The sequence below is a fragment of the Nerophis ophidion genome, linkage group LG15, assembly GCF_033978795.1.
Source record: "Nerophis ophidion isolate RoL-2023_Sa linkage group LG15, RoL_Noph_v1.0, whole genome shotgun sequence".
NCBI classification, from domain to species: domain Eukaryota; kingdom Metazoa; phylum Chordata; class Actinopteri; order Syngnathiformes; family Syngnathidae; genus Nerophis; species Nerophis ophidion.
The window spans coordinates 43,605,190-43,625,259 of record NC_084625.1 but is presented as its reverse complement, the minus strand read 5'-3'; the positions used below and the strand labels follow the sequence as shown (position 1 = coordinate 43,625,259).

Below are 20,070 nucleotides of genomic sequence, written 5' to 3'. Positions count from 1 at the left end.
TGTATGTATTCAATATGTTTATTCATAATAACATATCTATTTAATTCCAGTCATAATTAATTATATATATTAATTTAAATATGTATTTAATAACTTTTTGCCAATTTTACACATATTTCTGTAAGTGACTGCCATCTCCTGGTAGCAGTTATTATTACCAGTCCCTCCCTCACCCCCCCAAAAAAACATCAAGAAACACAGTAATAGATTTGTGATACATATTTGTTGTATTAACCTGAGAGTGGCACATTTCTACTGTCTTTTCTTCCTGCACATCACATATTTCATCGCTAATAATTGACATTCATGAAAAGGATAGTAAAATATACATTCAGTAACGTGTATCATCAAAATATAGATAAACAAAAAAATATAGATTGTCCTTCTTTGGCTGTCTGCTGTATTGCACTCATTGGACACTTAGGAGGAGAACGTCTCCGTATGTCCAAATGTGTCCCTTTTTATTGTCTCCATGTGGACCAGGACCTCGTGGGCCCAGTCTAGCTGCTCATTGGAAGCCCCGCCGCCTTGCAAGTCACCGCTAGGAGTCACCCAGGATTCCTGCTGTGGGGTTGGACGTCATTAGAAACATTTCTAGTGGGCCCTAAAAAGGCCGCGGAGGAGGGGGGGGGCACACATACTTGTCTCCGGTTGTTTCTCACAAATGTAGCCTATGAGGTCTTCACAAGAGAAGTCGTTCCACAAGCCCTGGTGGACGAGACCCGCGCAGTCCTCGCCGGTTTCATGGCCGTGACCCCAGTTGTCAGGCTGGCCGGGCTTCCACTTCCTGCAAACCGACAACATGGGGAGGTTTTAGTGTCCAGTTACACTTGGTGCACCTGTACCAGTCCCTCCTGGGTTCTGGATGAGGCAGAGTTGTCGAAGAATGGTGATAATCTCTCACCGTCTCTCATTTACCAATAAAAAAAGTGTGTGAAATCACCCTCAATTGTTCACAAATGCTCTTAAAGGGGAACATTATCACCAAACCTATGTAAGCGTCAATATATACCTTGATGTTGCAGAAAAAAGACCATGTATTTTTTTAACCGATTTCCGAACTCTAAATGAGTGAATTTTTGCGAATTAAACGCCTTTCTGTTCATCGGTCTTGTAGCGATGACGTCACCGAGGTAATACACCCGCCATTTTCATTTTCACATTTCACATTCTCAGCTCTGTTATTTTCCGTTTTTTCGACTATTTTTTGGAACCTTGGAGACATCATGCCTCGTCGGTGTGTTGTCGGAGGGTGTAACAACTCTCACTCTCCTGACGGAATAAATAAAGTACTATCTAACACTAACAGGGAGGGATTCAAGTTGCACCACTGGCAAGAAATCTTCCGCCAGACCCCCATTGAATGTGCCCGAGTGTCTTCACATTTGACCGGCGATGCTAAGACAGACATGGCACAGAGATGTATGGATAACCTGCAGATGCATTTGCAATGATTAAGTCAACGAAATCACAAAGGTGAGTTTTGTTGATGTTGTTGACTTATGTGCTAATCAGACATATTTGGTCGCAGCATGACTGCCAGCTAATCGATGCTAACATGCTACGCTAATCGATGCTAACATGCTATTTACGCTAGCTGTATGTACATTTGAAATTAGATACCCGCATTTTATGCGAAACAAACACTTACCAATCGACTGATTTAAGTTGCTCCAGTGTCACAAGATGCGAAAGTCCTGATCGTTTGGTCCGCACATTTTACCGGCGATGCTAACAAGCCAGCCATGCTACGGGCCACTTCATTAGGTACACCCATGCTATGGCCGAATAGCGTCAATAGCTATTCGCTCAATAGCTTCAGTTTCTTCTTCAATTTCGTTTTCCCTATCTGCCTCCATACTCCGACCATCTGTTTCAATACATGTGTAATCTGTTGAATCGCTTAAGCCGCTGAAATCCGAGTCTGAATCCGAGCTAATGTCGCTATATCTTGCTGTGGTAACCGCCATGTTGTTTGTATTGGCAGCACTGTATGACATCACAGGGAAATGGACAGTTGCATCGCAAATAGCGAAAATCAAGAACTTTAAAGCTTTTTTTAGGGATATTCCGGGAGGTGTAAAATTTTGAAAAAAACTTCGGAAAATAAAACAAGCCACTGGGAACTGATTTTTATTGTTTTTAACCCTTTTGAAATTGTGATAATGTTCCCCTTTAATGTGCAGGGGTGAATGTGCTAACGATTTTTGTTTATTTTGAACATGCATACAGTTCCAACATGATGCATAACATATGTCCAGTTTCTCATTACGACATGTCCGAAAAGGAGTAGGAAGAAGCAGAGCTTATTTAATTCTAACCCCTTTTCCATTTCATAGCATCCATAAATCTAAAAATACAAAAGTTCTCAATTAAATACCGTATTTTTCGGACATAAGGCTGTGGAGAGACGCAGCCGACGAGCCGACAGCAGGCTCGGACAAACGATGGTCCGGCCCAAGATGGCAGCGAGAAGGTGGAGCATGCAGTGAAGCAGAGAGGCGGGGCACACACGGAGCGACGCTGCAGCCAGCCGAGTCAGGTGCGTAAACTACGCACCTGTTCCCCAATCCCCTCATCTTCTGCTGCAGCATAAAAGGGGCGAAGGAGGAACTGTCGGGGCATAAGTAGGCGAGAAGACCACGGCGAACGACGAGCACGATCACGACGAGAGAGAACCCGAGCAAGATGATCCCCCGCAGCAGACGCAGCCACCGGGCACCGAAAGGTGCGCGGCGACAAAAAGGAAGAGCTGGCGAGCTAGATATTGGCGCGACAGACTTCCAAGACAACTGGTTTATTGAAATAATAAACTCGAGTCAATCCTGTTATGATGCGTCCTGTATCGATCGGCACTGCACCCCACACGATCCGGGTTGGAGACCCGTCACAAAGGCGCACTTAAAATGGTAAATGGGTTATACTTTGCGGAGAGGCGGAGCCGGCAGTTTGACAGCGAGGCAGGCACGCCGGAGCCCGGCCCAAGATGACGGCGAGGAGGCGTGACCGGCAGCTCGACAGCAAGGCAGGGCACGCCAGAGCCCGGCCGAAGATGGCGGCGAGGAGGCGTGGACTGCGAGCAAGCAGCGAGGCTGGACGTGCCGGAATCAACCCCGCAAATATTTTTAGGTGCGTGGTTCGCCCAGCTGTGCACAATTTAAATCTCCTCTCGCACTGTTTAAAAGGGGGTAGAGACGGAGAGAGAAGGAGCCAGAAGGAAGCGGATGCTGAACGAGAGCGAGAGAGAGCCACAGGAAGACGAAGACGCACGCGACTGAAAAGGTGGAGCGGCAGAGGAAGCAGGAGACGGCAATGCTGAAAAGCAACCCGCAGAGAGAGTTTTTATTATTGAAAAATAAAAGAAAGTCTAACCTGCGCCACAATGTCCTTCCTTGGTGGTCCTGAGAACCCGCACAACAGCAAGAGGCTGTCACATACTTGTATAGCGCATTTCTACCGTTTAGGTACTCAAAGTGCTTTGACACTATTTCCACATTCACCCATTCACACACACATTCACACACTGATGGCGGGAGCTGCCATGCAAGGCCCTAACCACAACCCATCAGGAGCAAGGGTGAAGTGTCTTGCTCAAGGACACAACGGACGTGACAAGGTTGGTAGTAGGTGGGGATTGAACCAGGAACCTTCAGGTTGCTGGCACGGCCACTCTCCCAATCGCGCCACGCCGTCCCGAAAAATCTTTTCATTTTCTCAAAACGTGACAGTCTGCCTTATAACCCGGTGCGCCTAATATACGGAATGATTTTGGTTGTGCTTACCGACCTTGAAGCTATTTTATTTGGTACATGGTGAAATGATAAGGGTGACCAGTAGATGGCAGTCACACATAAGAGATACATATAGACTGCACTATGATGGCAGTCACACATAAGAGATACGTGTAGACTGCAATGTGACTCAAGTTAACAACACCAAAATGTTATATGTTCCATTGAATATATAGAACATTACACACGGCGCTCAAAAATATATGAAAATGTTTTAGTACGACTTTGGTAAGCTATGAAGCCGCACCGCTTGATGGACTGTACTGTGCTTCATCATACCAGTATTATAATGGTGTGTGTATAAGGTAAAACACATTATCTGGCGTTTTGTTTCGCGACATTGTGCAAAAGCAACTTTTCATTCCTTCTGGTTCCTGCCGATCTGTATTTGGGATCTGCATAAATCCTGAAAATTTGCACGCGTCCGTCTTTGTAGTCCGTCAAAAAAGCTTCTTCTTTTTCTCTATCTTCTTGTTAAGGGACATTCATCCTCCGCTGTTGCCATTTCTAATATGAAGTAGTGTATCTGTCAATAAACCCGCCATAAAAGCGCAAAAACATACCGGTGTAGTGAGTTTACATTATTCACCCAAGGAACTTTAGTTATTAGAGAGTTCCGGTCAGACGGTTTTTCACAGGACACATTTCCGGTGTTGTTGCTGCTCCGTTATTTAAGTAAAATCTGAATGCCATTAAAACAGTTAGCTCCAAAGTGGGCTGGCTCAAGGTGGAGGACAGAGTAAAACAACTTGCTCTGAGCCTAGTTTATAAAATTTGCTACACCGCCCTTATACCGAAGTATATGTCAAATTACTTTCATAACGTAAATGACCGCCATAACCACAACACCAGGGGGAGCGCCACAAACCACGTGAAACCCAGATTCCGATCTAACAAAGGTCTTAATTAGAGATGTCCAATAATGGCTTTTTTGCCGAGATCCGATATTCCGATATTGTCCAACTCTTAATTACTGATACCGAAATCAACCGATACCGATATATACAGTTGTGGAATTAACACATTATTATGCTTAATTTTGTTGTGATGCCCCGCTGGATGCATTAAACAATGTAACAAGGTTTTTCAAAATAAATCAACTCAAGTTATGGAAAAAAAATGCCAACATGGCACTTTATTATTGAAGTCACAAAGTGAATTATTTTTTTTAACATGCCTCAAAACAGCAGCTTGGAATTTGGGACACGCTCTCCCTGAGAAAGCATGAGGAGGTTGAGGTGGGCGGGATTGAGGTGGGGGGGAGTAGGAGGTAGCGGGGGTGTATATAGTAGCGTCCGGATGAGCTAGTGCTGCAAGGGGTTCTGGGTATTTGTTCTGTTGTGTTTATGTTGTGTTACAGTGCGGATGTTCTCCCGAAATGTGTTTGTCATTCTTGTTTGGTGTGGGTTCACAGTGTGGCATTTGTAACAGTGTTAAAGTTGTTTATACGGCCACCCTCAGTGTGACCTGTATGGCTGTTGACCAAGTATGTCTTGCATTCACTTATGTGTGTGTAAAAGCATGCATACTGTATATTATGTGACTGGGGCGGTGCGCAAAGGCAGTGCCTTTAAGGCACGCCCCCAATATTGTTGTCTGGGTGGAAAGCGGGAGAAAATTCAGGAGAATGATTGCCCTGGGAGACTTTTGGGAGGGGCACTGAAATTCGGGAGTCTCCTGGGAAAATCGGGAGGTTTGGCAAGTATGATTGGGACACGCAACTGCTCTGTACTTCTCCCTACGTCCGTGTACCACTCCGTACAGCGGCGTTTTAAAAAGTCATACATTTTACTATTTGAAACCGATACCGATACTTTCCGATATTACATTTTCAAACATTTATCGGCCAATAATATCGGCAGTCCGATACTATCGGACATCTCTAATTGTATTCTGTTTTTATTTACGAATTACACAACGTGCCAACGTCCCAAGAGATTGTGAGATCGGTGCGGCGTCTTCACTAATGCGGACGCCGTATCGATCCATTGTGGTGAAGAAGGAGCTGAGCCGGAAGGCGAACCTCTCAATTTACCGGTCGATCTACGTTCCCATCCTCACCTATGGTCATGAGCTTTGGGTTATGACCGAAAGGACAAGATCACGGGTACAAGCGGCCGAAATGAGTTTCCTCCGCCGGGTGGCGGGGCTCTCCCTTAGAGATAGGGTGAGAAACTCTGCCATCTGGGGAGGAGCTCAAAGGAAAGTCGCCTCTCCTCCACATTGAGAGGAGCCAGATGAGGTGGTTCGGGCATCTGGTCAGGATGCCACCTGAACGCCTCTCTATGGAGGTGTTTAGGGCACGTCCAACCGGGGAAGACCCAAGACACATTGGGAAGACTATGTCTCCCAGCTGGCCTGGGAACGCCTCGGGATCCCCCGGGAAGAGCTGGACGAAGTGGTTGGGGAGAGGGAAGTCTGGGCTTCCCAGCTTAGGCTGCTGCCTCCGCGACCTGACCTCGGATAAGCGGAAGAAGATGGATGGATGGACAACGTGCCAACTTCACTGGTTTTGGGTTTTGTAAAAAAAATTAACGCCGCCAAACGTCCCTTTATTGTCTACTATGTTGTCAACAAGTGGTGGACATTCTCTGTGTATGTTTAATGAGTAAAAAGTGCTTGTCGGTAAGAAAACGTCTGTTTATGTTTCAACAGATTGCATGTAGTACCCCCACATTCATTGAGAAGGGAAGTGTTGTGAGCGACCTATCACGGTAGGTCGTGATAAAGAGCATATTATGTTTTAATTTGCTGGTTATTGGCACATAAGACTGCTGCTCAGAAACAAATTTGGTGGGAGAAGAATACCACGCTTAGCAAATTGTAGGGTTAAACAAAATCACAAGATTTGGCGTGATCGCAACAACGAGAAACACCGGAGGTAAGGTACGACTTGAAATAGTACAAGACAAGTGTGTACTGACGTGAATTCAGGCTCACTACCGTCCAGCCAGCGCCACACGTTCTCCTCCTCTCTGTCGGTCAAAGCCATCCAGAAGTAGCCTTTGCCCGTCATCTGCTTCGTCAGCCATTTCTGAGGCGAAGCACGAGGAACGTTAGATGATGTGTCACCTTTTCATGCAAATGACTCACCTGTTCCTCCGTATCAGTGATGATCAACAAGGAAGCAGACAGGGATTCACAAGTGATTTTTGCGTCATCAAAACTGTGCAGGTCTTTGGAGAAGAAGTAGCATGTGTCTCTGTAGGGAAGCCACTCAGAAGGACAACCTGCAGAACAAGTAAACATATCACTGTCCTTGTTTGTATTCAAGGAGGTGGTCTTGGGGGAGGTGTTACCTGGGGCACCACGTGTTGGAGAGATGGCTCCATCCTGCAGAGACACTGCGCCCACAGGGAGAGCTGATCCGCGCATTGGAATTCCTGGTGGCCCAGCTGGCCCTGGAGGCCCCACTGGTCCCTGCAGTCCCCTTGGGCCCTGCTCTCCAGCTGGTCCCATTTCACCTCGGATGCCCGGTGCCCCTTGAGGACCAGGCTGTCCGTCTCTGCCATTTAGACCGGCAGTTCCCGGCTCTCCCTTACCTCCTGGAGGCCCCGCCCTTCCTCCGGATCCTCTAGGACCCTTAGACCCTGGGTTGCCTGTGGCGCCTGGAAGACCCTTAAACCCTGGAAGACCCGGTGGGCCTGGAATACCCTGCTCTCCTCTTGGTCCCCGTATTCCTGATGCACCCTTTTCCCCTTTCTCGCCCTTATGGCCGGATTGGCCAAACGGCCCTGGAGGCCCTTTGTCCCCCCTTGGTCCTCTGGGACCAGGAGGACCTGAAACAAAAGCAAACAAGTTTAAGTGAAGGAAGGTTGGTTTTAAACAAACAAATAAGGATGTTCATGTCTTGCCTTGTAGGATAGTGAAGTTTGTTATCAACTGGGAGTGCTTGGTATCCACCAGCTTCATCTCCTCCATAATGATGGAGAGGTTGGTGACCTCCTTGTCCAAACGTGTTGCCAGGTCCTCCTGCTTTGATCTCAGGCCGGCCGTATCGGTTCTTATGTCAGCCACGCTGTTGTTGAGGTTCAGCAAGAACTCTGAGTTACGACCCACTGTCTCGGAACTAGAGCGCAGGTCGTTCAAGTTGAGGTTGATGGCGCCCAGGAGCTGAGTGGTGAAGCTGATGTTGCCTGTCACACGGTCAATGCTCTGCTCTGACTCATCTAGCCGGACCTCTAGCCGCTCAAACTTAGAGGCCGTAAAGTTGCTGTATTCCTTTTGCTGGTCCAGGATCTGCCTCAGGGCCTTGCCATGGGTGTCAGCTATGCTGCTGGTGTTCTGTACCTGGTTGGACATGATTGTGAGCTGGGATCCAACCTCCTCCAGGCTGTCGTTGTTGGCCTTGGACAGCATCGAGGCATTTGTGGCTAGAACCTGGAGGTTGTCTATCTTACTCCTTAGCCACTCGCTATCAGAGCGCGTCTGACGGGTGGTCTGCTCGAGGCTTTGGAAGTCATTGCGGATTTTCTGGATGCTCTGACTGGTGTCATCCACTACCCGGTGCAGAGCGCTGATGAGGCCCCGCTGCTGGGCCTGTGTGAGGTTCAGTCCACCAATGCTAAGCAAGATTTGGTTCTGGAGTTTTACCTGCTCTTGAAGATCTGTCTGCAGCCTGATTGTGTCATCTTGCAGACCCTCAACAATGCCGCCGTAAAAATGCAGGGTGACGTTGACGAAGCGCACCGTGGCCGTGTTGCTGTCCAGCAGACCCTGAATAGAACCCTGGAGCCTCTCAATGTCTGAGCCGACGTTTTGGAGTTGGCTTAGCTTGGCCTGGTTGCTGTGGATGTGCTCCTCCATCATTGACACCTGCATCTGAAGAGTCCTGACCTTGTTCTTAAAAGCCTGGATCGCTGTGGTTGTGTTCTCTGACTTTTCTCCAGTTTTATCATCTGGACGACGACATTCGTTCTGTTTAATCGACAGTAGCTTTTTTATAGGGAAGGACATTCAAGACACTTACCTAGCTTTAGAAGGTCAGTCTCCACTGCAATAATTTTCCCCCCATAGTTGGCAATGCCTTCAGACACGATGTCGACTCTTTGTACCACTGCAACCAAACAGCAAGAAGTTTGACATCATCTCTGTCTCGTACTTTATTAGACAAAATGGCCTCCGACCACAGACACCATTTATTAAAAAGGATCAAAGTAGACCACTGAAGCTTATGAACCAATACGAAAAACATCACTGGATATATCTTGAAGTCATAAACACAATAATGGCGCAACTCCCTGGATTTGGTCAAGAGCGCCGGTGGCAAAGTAAAGTAAATAAAATCTGATTTAATTAAGCTTTAATTTAGAAAGATACAAAAGAGCCCATAAAGAGGGTCTTGGGGGCTATGACAAGACTGAGGATGGGCCAGGAGGTGTCCTGGTAGGGGGCGGGGGTCTTTGGTAAACATGAGGATCAAAGGCAACTATGGCATGGGATGCTCTTTACGCTCCCACAGGCGACACTGGCGTTCATTTCCTCTGGAATGTGTCTGGGATTTCAGGGACTCAGCATATGACCAGCGCCGGCCTCACCAGGGGAACACGTCCGTTACTTGTGGACCACTTTGTGGACCACTGGGGGACAATAAAGTGGTGGCTCTCTACCTAAAAAAAAAACAGACCTGAGGAATTCAGCTCATTGCGACTGATGTTCTTCATATTGAAATCAGTCGGTGAGGAAGTCACATTAAAGCTTTGCGTATGGACGAGAATGATCCAGTAGGATATACGGTATAGATGAAACAAGATCCCACGATAAGACAATTCCAAGACATAGTACGAAGTGTACTCTGGGTCTGGACCTGTGTCTTTCTACGCCATGCCAAGATTCCCTTGAGACGGTAAAAACACAATTTGCCCGGGCTCTTACCAAGGTTGCATTGAGTGCCTTCGCCTCGCGGCCCATCTGGGATCGATTAGGTCTGCATGAAAGTGTGCAGCGCGGAGCCAGGCGGGACTGCTGAGCTCAGAGCGCTTGGGGACATTGTGCTCGAAACCCACCACCCCAAGACATTAACATAACTTCATCCCCTTTTCAGCACTTCAAAAAAACAACAACAAGGAAGTTGAACCCCTGGTGAGTTTCGGTAAAATGAACCGAGAGGGAGAGATAATTGCGACTTGAAGGTTCAGTTTATCCTGCATGAGCCAGGCTTTTTCTTTGTTTCGGATGTTTAGATATGACTGATGTTTACGGGACAATAAGAGTTTTATGACAAGTCGAAAGTGTTTATGACGCGTAAAAAATCCCAGTGTGCTTCTACCATACCTGGACACTTATTTTGACTCGAAGGCCACATTTAGAGAAAAAAATGTGTCTGGGGAACACTAATACAAAACCTCACAATAATGTCTGATTGAATGTTAAAAACGTGATGACAGACAGCCTTAAAAAACGTAATGGAATTTTAAATTCTTTAATTACTGAATGAGACACCCAGAATGTACATGCAAATAAAGAATGTGGGATTTACAATATTAACTATGAACGATAAAACACTACATATTGACAAGGTTTGAACGTCACACCCCCTCTATCTCGACATATTTTACAATCAAACAAAACATACAAAATATGTGATAAATACCTAAGCCTTAGAACTTTTTGTACAAACCCCGTTTCCATATGAGTTGGGAAATTGTGTTAGATGTAAATATAAACAGAATACAATGATTTGCAAATCATTTTCGACCCATATTCAGTTGAATATGCTACAAAGACAACATATTTGATGTTCACACTGAAAAACATTTTTTGCAAATAATCATTACTTTAGAATTTGATGCCAGCAACATGTGACAAAGAAGTTGGGAAAAGTGGTAATAAATACTGATAAAGATGAGGAATGCTCATCAAACACTTATATCAAACATCCCACAGGTGTGCAGGCTAATTGGGAACATTTGGGTGCCATGATTGGGTATAAAAGCAGCCTCCATGAAATGCTAGGTAATTCACAAACAAGGATGGGGTGAGGGTCACCACTTTGTAAGCAAATTATCAAACAGTTTTAGAACAACATTTCTCAACAAGCTATTGCAAGGAATTTAGGGATTTTAACATCTATGGTCCGTAAAATCATTAAAAAGTTCAGGGAATCTGGAGAAATCACTGCACGTAAGCGGTGATATTACGGACCATTGTTCCCTCAGGTGGTACTGCATCAAAAATCGACATCAGTGTGTAAAGGATATCACCACATGGGCTCAGGAACATTTTATAAAACCACTGTCAGTAACTACAGTTGGTCGCTACATCTGTAAGTGCAAGTTAAAACTACTATGGAAAGCCAAACCCATTTATCATCAATATCCTGAAACGCCGCCGGCTTGCCTGGGCCCGAGCTCACCTAAGACTGATGCAAAGTGGAAAGGTGTTCTGTGGTCTGACGAGTCCACATTTCAAATTATATTTGGAAACAGAGGACACAACAAAGAGGAAAATAACCATTCGGATTGTTATAAGCGCAAAGTTCAAAAGCCAGCATCTCTGATGGTATGGGGGTGTATTAGTGCCCAAGGCATGGGTAATTTACACATCTGTGAAGGCACCATTAATTCTGAAAGGCCCTTACAGGTTTTGGAGAAACATATGTTATCATCCAAGCAACGTTATCATGGACGCCCCTGCTTATTTCAGCAAGACAAGTGTTACAACAGCGTGGCTTCATAAAAAAAGAGTGCGGGTACTTTCCTGGCCCACCTGCCGTCCAGAGCTGTCTCCCATCGAAAATGTGTGGCGCATTATGAAGTGTAAAATACAACAGCGGAGACCCCGGACTTTTGAAAGACTGAAGCTCTACATAAAACAAGAATGAGAAAGAATTCAACTTTCAAAGCTTCAACAATTATTTTCTTCAGTTCCCAAACGTTTATTGAATGTTATTAAAAGAAAAGGTGATGTAACACAGTGGTGAACATGTCCTTTCCCAACTACTTTAGCACGTGTTGCAGCCATGAAATTCCAAGTTAATTATCATTTGCAAAAAAAATAAAGTTTATGAGTTTGAACATCAAATATGTTGTCTTTGTAATGCATTCAACTGAATATGGGTTGAAAAGGATTTGCAAATCATTGTATTCCGTTTATATTTACATCTAACACAATTTCCCAACTCGTATGGAAACAGGGATTGTATTTTTGTCCGAGGCTATCAAGTCCAAGGAACCCTGAGGAGCGAGACCTCCAAAACCAGAAGCCATTTTAACTGCTAAAATAGATTGAATGTGAAGTAGTGAAACCAAAAAAGAATAAGTGCTTTGTGCACTTCCACAGAAGTCTAACTGAAATTGCGTTACAGCAGAGTGTAACCAGCAAAGAAGAGAAAATTATAAGTCAGGGGCCGAATAATATCCACAGTGCAACAAGACTGTGAGCAATAAATATGAATGGGTCATTACAACTACTGATGGGTACCTTTTTGAGCCGATACAGTACCTATCTATGCCTGGAAGTTGAAACCGGTACTCGATGGTACCAATCTTCGGTACCAGTGTGTATGTTCATATCTTTAATAAATGGTAATTTGTTTAATTTTAAAACATCTATTTTTCATTGATGATAACTGTGCTATCCAGTTGTTGCATATTGTTTTCTTATACCTCTGAGTCTCATTTGCAAGTGTTATAGAGTAGTCTTTGCCATCAAATTGAATATTCCAGTCTTGAGGTGGCGACTTGTCCAGGGTTTACTCCGCCTTCTGCCCGATTGTAGCTGAGATAGGCACTAGCGCCCCCCGTGACTCCAAAGGGAATAAGTGGTAGAAAATGGATGGATGGACAGTCTTGTTTTTTTGTTGAGTGCTACAAAGTGTTTATACTGTTAATATTGTACTTAGTACATGCCAGCTGTTTGATTGTAATATGCGTCTCAGTTGTAGTTTTCATTGACACATTTTGAGGTGTTGAAGTCAGCATGTAAAACTGCTAATGCTAATTGGTAGCATGTGTATGGCGTATTAAATGTAAATTAGTGTTGAGTTAGCATATTTTGAAATGTGGAGCCTTACTGCACTCTCAGCCCTTTCTATCAGGCATGCTTGCTTTGTTGGCATGGAACATTGCTCTACATCAGGGGTCGGGAAGCTTTTTGGCTGAAAGAGCCTTACAAGCCAAATATTTTTAAAAGTATTTCCGTGAGAGCCATAAATATTTTTTTTAACACTGAATACAACTAAATGCGTGCATTTTTATGTAAGACCAACATTTTTAGAGTACAATAAGTCTCTTATTCTTTTTAATAACATTGTTATTCTGAAGTTAACCAACAATAAATAAATGCGACTTCTTGAACAGGTGCGGTAGAAACCGGATGAATGGATTAAAATGCATGAGAATGTTTTATATTTTGAACGTTATTTTTGACACTGTGATTACCAGTGGAATTATTCATTACTTACTGTGTTAAGCAATGTCAGCTAAGATTTATCTGAGAGCCAGATGCAGTTATCAAAAGAGCCACATCTGGCTCTAGAGCCATGGGTTCCCTACCCCTGGTCTACATAGAGAGAGTTCGGCTGAGTCTGCTCGGAGTGCTTATTTCCCTGCCAAGTGTTTGAACCGGACGTGGCATCACGAGCAACATAGGTATCAAAATATGCTACCGTTTGATTTTATGTGAATCGGTAACAGACTGAATTCGGTCTGTAGCAGTTCCAAAAGGTGTAGTTCCTGCGAAGGTAAAAGGTGACTGGGCGAGTTTATCAAGATGTCCATGGTTAGAGTGTCCGCCCTAAGATCGGTAGGTTGTGAGTCACTAGAGAAAAAAGCGCTATGTAAATATAATTCTCTTCACTTCACAAAGCATAAACCAAAAGAGAAATATCAAAGGGGAACATTATCACCAGACCTATGTAAGCATCAATATATACCTTGATGTTGCAGAAAAAAGACCGTATATTTTTTTAACCGATTTCCGAACTCTAAATGGGTGAATTTTGGTGAATTAAGCGCCTTTCTATTTATCGCTCTCGGAGCGATGACGTCAGAACGTGACGTCACCCAGGTAATAAAACCGCCATTTTCTCAAACTCATTACAAACACCGCGTCTCAGCTCTGTTATTTTCCGTTTTTTCGACTATTTTCTGGAACCTTGGAGACATCATGCCTCGTCGGTGTGTTGTCGGAGGGTGTAACAACACTAACAGGGAGGGATTCAAGTTGCACCACTGGCCCAAAGATGCGAAAGTGGCAAGAAATTGGACGAAATTTGTTCAAAATAAGAGGGTGTGGGGAAAGCCGACGAAATGGTCTGTCGTTTGTTGCGCACACTTTACCGATGAAAGCTATGCTACTACAGAGATGGCAAGATTGTGTGGATATCCTGCGACACTCAAAGCAGATGCATTTAAAACGATAAAGTCAAAGAAATCTGCCGCCAGACCCCCATTGAATGTGCCGGAGTGTCTGCACATTTTACCGGCGGTGCTAAGGCAGACATGGCACAGAGATGTATGGATAACCCGCAGATGCATTTCCAACGATAAAGTCAACTAAATCACAAAGGTGAGTTTTGTTGATGTTGTTGACTCATGTGCTAATCAGACATATTTGGTCGCTGCATGACTGCCAGCTAGTCGATGCTAACATGCTATTTAGGCTAGCTGTATGTACATTTCAAACTATATTTACATCCAGCGTTTCCCTCCACCCACATTTAATGCCAAACAAACACTTACCAATCAATGGATTTAAGTTGATCCAGTGTCACAAGATGTGAAATTTCCGATCGTTGGTCTGCACATTTTACCGGCGATGCTAAGGCAAACATGGCCGAATAGCTATTCGCTCAATAGCTCCAGTTTCTTCTTCAATTTCGTTTTTGCTATCTGCCTCCATACTCCAACCATCCGTTTCAATACATGCGTAATCTGTTGAATCGCTTAAGCTGCTGACATCCAAGTCTGAATCCGAGCTAATGTGGCTATATCTTGCTGTGCTATCTGTATTGGCATCACTGGATGACGTCACAGGAAAATGGACGATGGCTTCACAGATAGCGAAAATAAGGCACGTTAAAGCTTTTTTGGAAAAAAACTTCAAAAAGTAAAATAAGCCACTGGGAACTGATTTTTTATTGGTTTTAACCCTTGTGAAATTGTGATAATGTTCCCCTTTAAAACTTATTTTATTTTATTACTTCGTTTTGGAACATCTCATGGTTAAGCCACCTGGTGGCAGGTGAGGCACTGCCTCACTTGCCTCCCCTGACACCACTTCACTGTTGAGTAACTACTTTTAAGTTTGTGCGATATAAAACGACTACAACATCAATATGTTTTCCAATTTATGTTGAAATCCAGGTGACAACTTTTGGCGCGACTTTCTGAAAAAAGCTGCCCCGAATTCAGGCTTTTTAGCCCGCAACAAACACAAGAAATGGAAGGGACGGCTTGTCATACCTTTATATCCAAGCACGGCCACAGCGATGGTGAGGATGGTGCACAGCACGTAGAGCAAAGCTATGGAGGTCTTCAGTGCCCAATCATTCTTACACTTAGTGCACTCGGTGCCCTCCTGGATCCCTGTGTCGGGTGAGGGGGAGGAAAAACAATCCAAGCTTTAGACTTCCAATTGTTGCTTTGTTTTTTACATTTTGATATTGTCACCACCACAACTCCAGTCCACATCTGGACAAACAGCGCCTGGAGCTTATATTAAACAGTCCCCCCATGGCCGTGGGTGGTGAAGGGGCAGGGGACAGCAAAACAACCGACCCCCCCCCCCCCCAGACCTGATTACACTCAGGCTTATTTTCCTCCTCAGGCCCACCAGGGGGAAAAGATTTCAACAAACTTGATGAAGTCAATAAAATCACCACTTCAATGTGGACCTTGGCTTGCTTCTCTTATAACACCAGGACTGGAGTCCACCTAAAGATCTGAGGCGGAACACTGTGGACGACGTAGTGCTTATGGCAACACAGCTGTGTTTGATTTACATTTAGGAAGTATGTGAGAAGGAGGCTCGAGTTTACACCTGCAACAAAACCCCACACCAACCCGGAGCTTTACTTCCAACAAGGGTGCACAAAAACTTTGAATAATCCTCCAAAGCAGTGTTTTTCAACCACTTTTTTGCAAACCAGTAGTTATAGTTTGCAAATGATGAGTTGTTGTTGAGTGTCGGTGCTGTCTAGCGCTCGGCAGAGTAACCGTGTAATACTCTTCCATATCAGTAGGTGGCAGCCGGTAGACAATTGCTTTGTAGATGTCGTAAATAGCGGGAGGCAGCGTGCAGGTAAAAAAGGTGTCTAATGCTTAAACCACAAATAAACTAAAGGTGCGTGCCCCTAAGAAAAGGCACTGAAGCTTAGGGAAGGCTACGCAGAATGAAACTAAGAATGAACTGGCTAGAAAGTAAAGAAAAACAGAATACTGGACGACAGCAAAGACTTACTGTGGAGCAAAGACGGCGTCCACAAAGTACATCCGAACATGACATGACAATCGACAATGTCCCCGCAAAGAAGGATAAAAACAACTGAAATATTGTTGATTGCTAAAACAAAGTGGTATCGCTCAAAGGAAGACATGAAACTGCTACATGAAAATACCAAAAAAAGAGAAAAAGCCACCAAAATAGGAGTGAAAGACAAGCTTTAAAACACTACACACAGGTAAATAGCAAAAAAGTCAAAATAAGTCAGGGCGTGATGTGACAGGTGGTGACAGTACACCTACTTTGAGACAAGAGCTATATTGACGCATGCTTGATTATGGTTCAAAGTCATATTCAATAATTGCGACAACGACTTTTTACTGTCAAATGAGTTTCGTTTTTTTTTTAATGATTTCTGCTGGTAATGTGCCTCCGCATTTTTTCAACGCAAAAAAGTGTGCCTTGGCTCAAAAAAGGTTGAAAAACACTGCTCCAAAGGATATGGTGACATCACGCTTATTTAAAGGCCTACTGAAACCCACTACTACCGACCACGCAGTCTGATAGTTTATATATCAATGATGAAATATTAACATTGCAACACATGCCAATACGGCCTTTTTAGTTTACTAAATTGCAATTTTAAATTTTGCGCAAAGTATCCTGTTGAAAACATCGCGGTATGATGACGCGTGCGCGTGACGTCACGGATTGTAGCGGACAATTTGTTCCAGCCCGATCCCAGCTTTAATTTGTCTGCTTTGATCGCATAATTATACAGTATTCTGGACATCTGTGTTTCTGAATCTTTTGCAATTTGTTCAATTAATAATGGAGACGTCAAAGAAGAAAGATGTAGGTGGGAAGCGGTGTATTGCGGCTGCCTTTAGCAACACAAACACAGCCAGTGTTTCCTTGTTTACATTCCCGAAGGTGAAGCTTCACTATGGAACAGAGCGGTCAAGCGAACATGGTTCCCGACCACATGTCAACCGGCAGGTTTCGGTGAGAAAATTGTGGTAATAAGTCGGCTCTTACCGTAGACATGAGCGGAGCTTGCGTCGTTCCTCGTGCACCTGTCAAAACGGCAGCTGCGGACTCTCTTGCCTCCTCGGACCGGCCGCACCCGAACGTGGGATGCTTCCACCGTGGAGTAAGGGAAAAAAAGCTCATTTTGGCCTGACCGGCTGCCTTCGCCTCGCCTCGTCGAGAAACGTGGCTTCCCTCAGAGACACTGGCGGTCACCACACCCATGGCCACACCCCTCCGATTTTCAGGTACGACTATATAATCTCATTAAAACACTAGTAACACAATATGCAGATAAGGGATTTTCTTAGAATTATCCTAGTAAATGTGTCTAATAACATCTGAATCGCTCCCACTGCCCTGTCTTTTTTTTTCTAGTCCTTCACTCTCACTTTCCTCATCCACAAATCTTTCATCCTCGCTCAAATTAATGGGGAAATGGTCGCTTTCTCGGTCCGAATCGCTCTCGCTGCTGGTGGCCATGATTGTAAACAATGTGAGGACGTGAGGAGCCCCACAACCCGTGACGTCACGCGCACATCGTCTGCTACTTCCGGTACAGGCAAGGCTTTTTTATTAGCGACCAAAAGTTGCGAACTTTATCGTCGATGTTCTCTACTGAATCCTTTCAGCAAAAACATGGCAATATCGCAAAATGATCAAGTATGACACATAGAATGGACCTGCTATCCCCGTTTAAATAAGAAAATCTCATTTCAGTAGGCCTTTAAAGCTTCAAAATGATGACTGAGTTCACGAGTGAGGGAAGAGTGGATCGTGAGATCGACTGGCGGATCGGCGCGGCGTCTTCAGTAATGCGGACACTGTATCGATCCGTTGTGGTGAAGAAGGAGCTGAGCCGGAAGGCAAAGCTCTCAATTTACCCGGTCGATCTACGTTCCCACTCTCACCTATGGACATGAGCTTTGGGTTGTGACCGAAAGGACAATATCATGGGTACAAGCGGCCGAAATGAGTTTCCTCCTCTCCCCCTTAGACATAGGGTGAGAAGCTCTACCATCCGGGAGGAACTCAAAGTAAAGCCGCTGTTCCTCCACATTGAGAAGAGCCAGACGAGGTGGTTCGGGCATCTGGTCAGGATGCCACCTGAACGCCTCCCTAGGGAGGTGTTTCGGGCTTGCCTGACCGGTAGGAGGCCACGGGGAAGATCCAGGACACGTTGGGAAGACTATGTCGGGATCGCCCGGGAAGAGCTGGACGAAGTGGCTGGGGAGAGGGAAGTCTGGGCTTCCCTGCTTAGGCTGCTTCCCCCGCGACCCGACCTTGGATAAGCGGAAGAAGATGGATGGAAAATGATGACCGACGCAGAGAAATCCCCAAACTTTGCATTCCATCTCCCGCCTAATTCCTAAAAAATTTAGTTCATTTACTGTAAATATGTGTCAGTTTCTATGGTAAGCGATGATGTCACAAGCTCCTTGCCTCAACAACATGCTTCCAGAAAGCAGATGTACTGTATTGAACTCATCGGATGACGTATTGCAAGTCCAGTCCAGCTTTGTGTAACCTCAAACCTCATCTTCAACGAGTTTGCGGGGGGTTGGGAGGTGGAGGCCCCGGGACGGACATCCGCCGCCGCGTGTGGGCAAGCAGTCGCGCTTGTGGACACGAATCAGTGACTTTCAGTGAAGGAAAGTCAAGTGAAGTGATTTATGCTTACAGTGAGCTTAAAGTGCAGCTTTTCTTGAAAACAATCGTACACAAAATAGTTCTGCGCAAGTGGATCTTAGAATGTGACAGTTATGTACTCTAAACCATGAGTTCCTTGTAGGGTTGTCAAGATACCAGACTTTCAGCAGTCATGGCACACAGACAAAGCTTTAACCTATTGTTACTATAACAATCTACAAGGTTAATATCGCTGGCTTCTCTTTCTTCCCTGCCATTTACCTGCTTTCTTTTGTATTTCAAGTTAGAGCTGGACGATAAGGCGTTTTATTCATATCTTGATATTTTTAGGCCATGTCACAATACACGATATATATCTCCATATTTTGCCTTAGCCTGAATGAACACTTGATACATATAATCACAGCAGTATGATGATTCTATGAGTCTACATTAAAACATTCTTGTTCATACCGCATTAATATACGCTCATTTTACACTTTCATGCAGAGAGGGAAATCACAACTAAGTCAATTGACCAAAACTGTATTTATTAAACAGTTATTAAGCAGTGGTACCGGCATTCATATAAGTGCAAGATTGTCAGAGACATTTTAAAACAAGCTATAAGTGCACTTTTGTGCATGATGTCACTAATATGACATATAAAAACAACACTAAATTAAAGTGTACTTTTTGTACAGAACGCCACTAAAATAGTTTAAAACAAATAAAGTGCACTTTTGTGCATGATGTCACACAAGATATTTCAATAACTGTTAAATAAAAATGAGCTGTATAATAGGTTTCTCTGGAAATTATCTCCTGTTGTTGACTTTTTTTTTTCATATGGTGTTGAACTATTTGCCGGCCGGAGATGTTGACATGCAGAGTTTCAAGCACTCCTCATTCTCTCGCGGGTGACTTTTCAAATGATGCTACATAGGGCTGGGCGATATATCGATGTACTCGATATATTGCGCGTTTGTCTCTGTGCAATATAGAAAATGACTATATCGTTATTTTCGAGTATACGTTCTCACGCAGTTGCTTTTAGCTGCGGGCATTACACGACAGGCTCTTCTCACTCTTTCCTGTCTCTTCTTCATACAGACAGCAAGCGCATCTTTTTACATACGTCACATACGTATACGCCCTCGCGGAGCAGAGAGGAAGCAGCTTGGGTAACGTAAGCTTTTATGCTAGCGGAGCCGTGCGAGTCGTAATTCGAGAGAAA

The 20,070-nt window shown here is 44.5% G+C and overlaps 1 protein-coding gene across 3 annotated transcripts in view; it reads right to left on the bottom strand.

The window, feature by feature from the left end:
- Positions 1-204: 204 nt before the first annotated feature.
- LOC133569684 (collectin-12-like) overlaps positions 205-20,070 on the bottom strand; it is a 52,822-nt gene continuing 32,956 nt past the window's right edge. Inside the window, exons 3-10 of one of the 3 annotated variants that reach the window (XM_061922209.1) lie at positions 15,197-15,319; positions 8,761-8,847; positions 7,646-8,689; positions 7,091-7,570; positions 6,885-7,021; positions 6,716-6,825; positions 642-787; positions 205-564 (exon numbers count right to left, since the gene is read on the bottom strand). In XM_061922209.1, coding sequence (XP_061778193.1) covers positions 542-564; positions 642-787; positions 6,716-6,825; positions 6,885-7,021; positions 7,091-7,570; positions 7,646-8,689; positions 8,761-8,847; positions 15,197-15,319 — 2,150 coding nt within the window. In that variant the 3' untranslated portion in view covers positions 205-541. Of the gene's footprint in view, positions 565-641; positions 788-6,715; positions 6,826-6,884; positions 7,571-7,645; positions 8,690-8,760; positions 8,848-15,196; positions 15,320-20,070 lie in introns of all 3 variants that reach the window. The other 2 variants (XM_061922208.1, XM_061922207.1) reach the window with 2 other exon arrangements.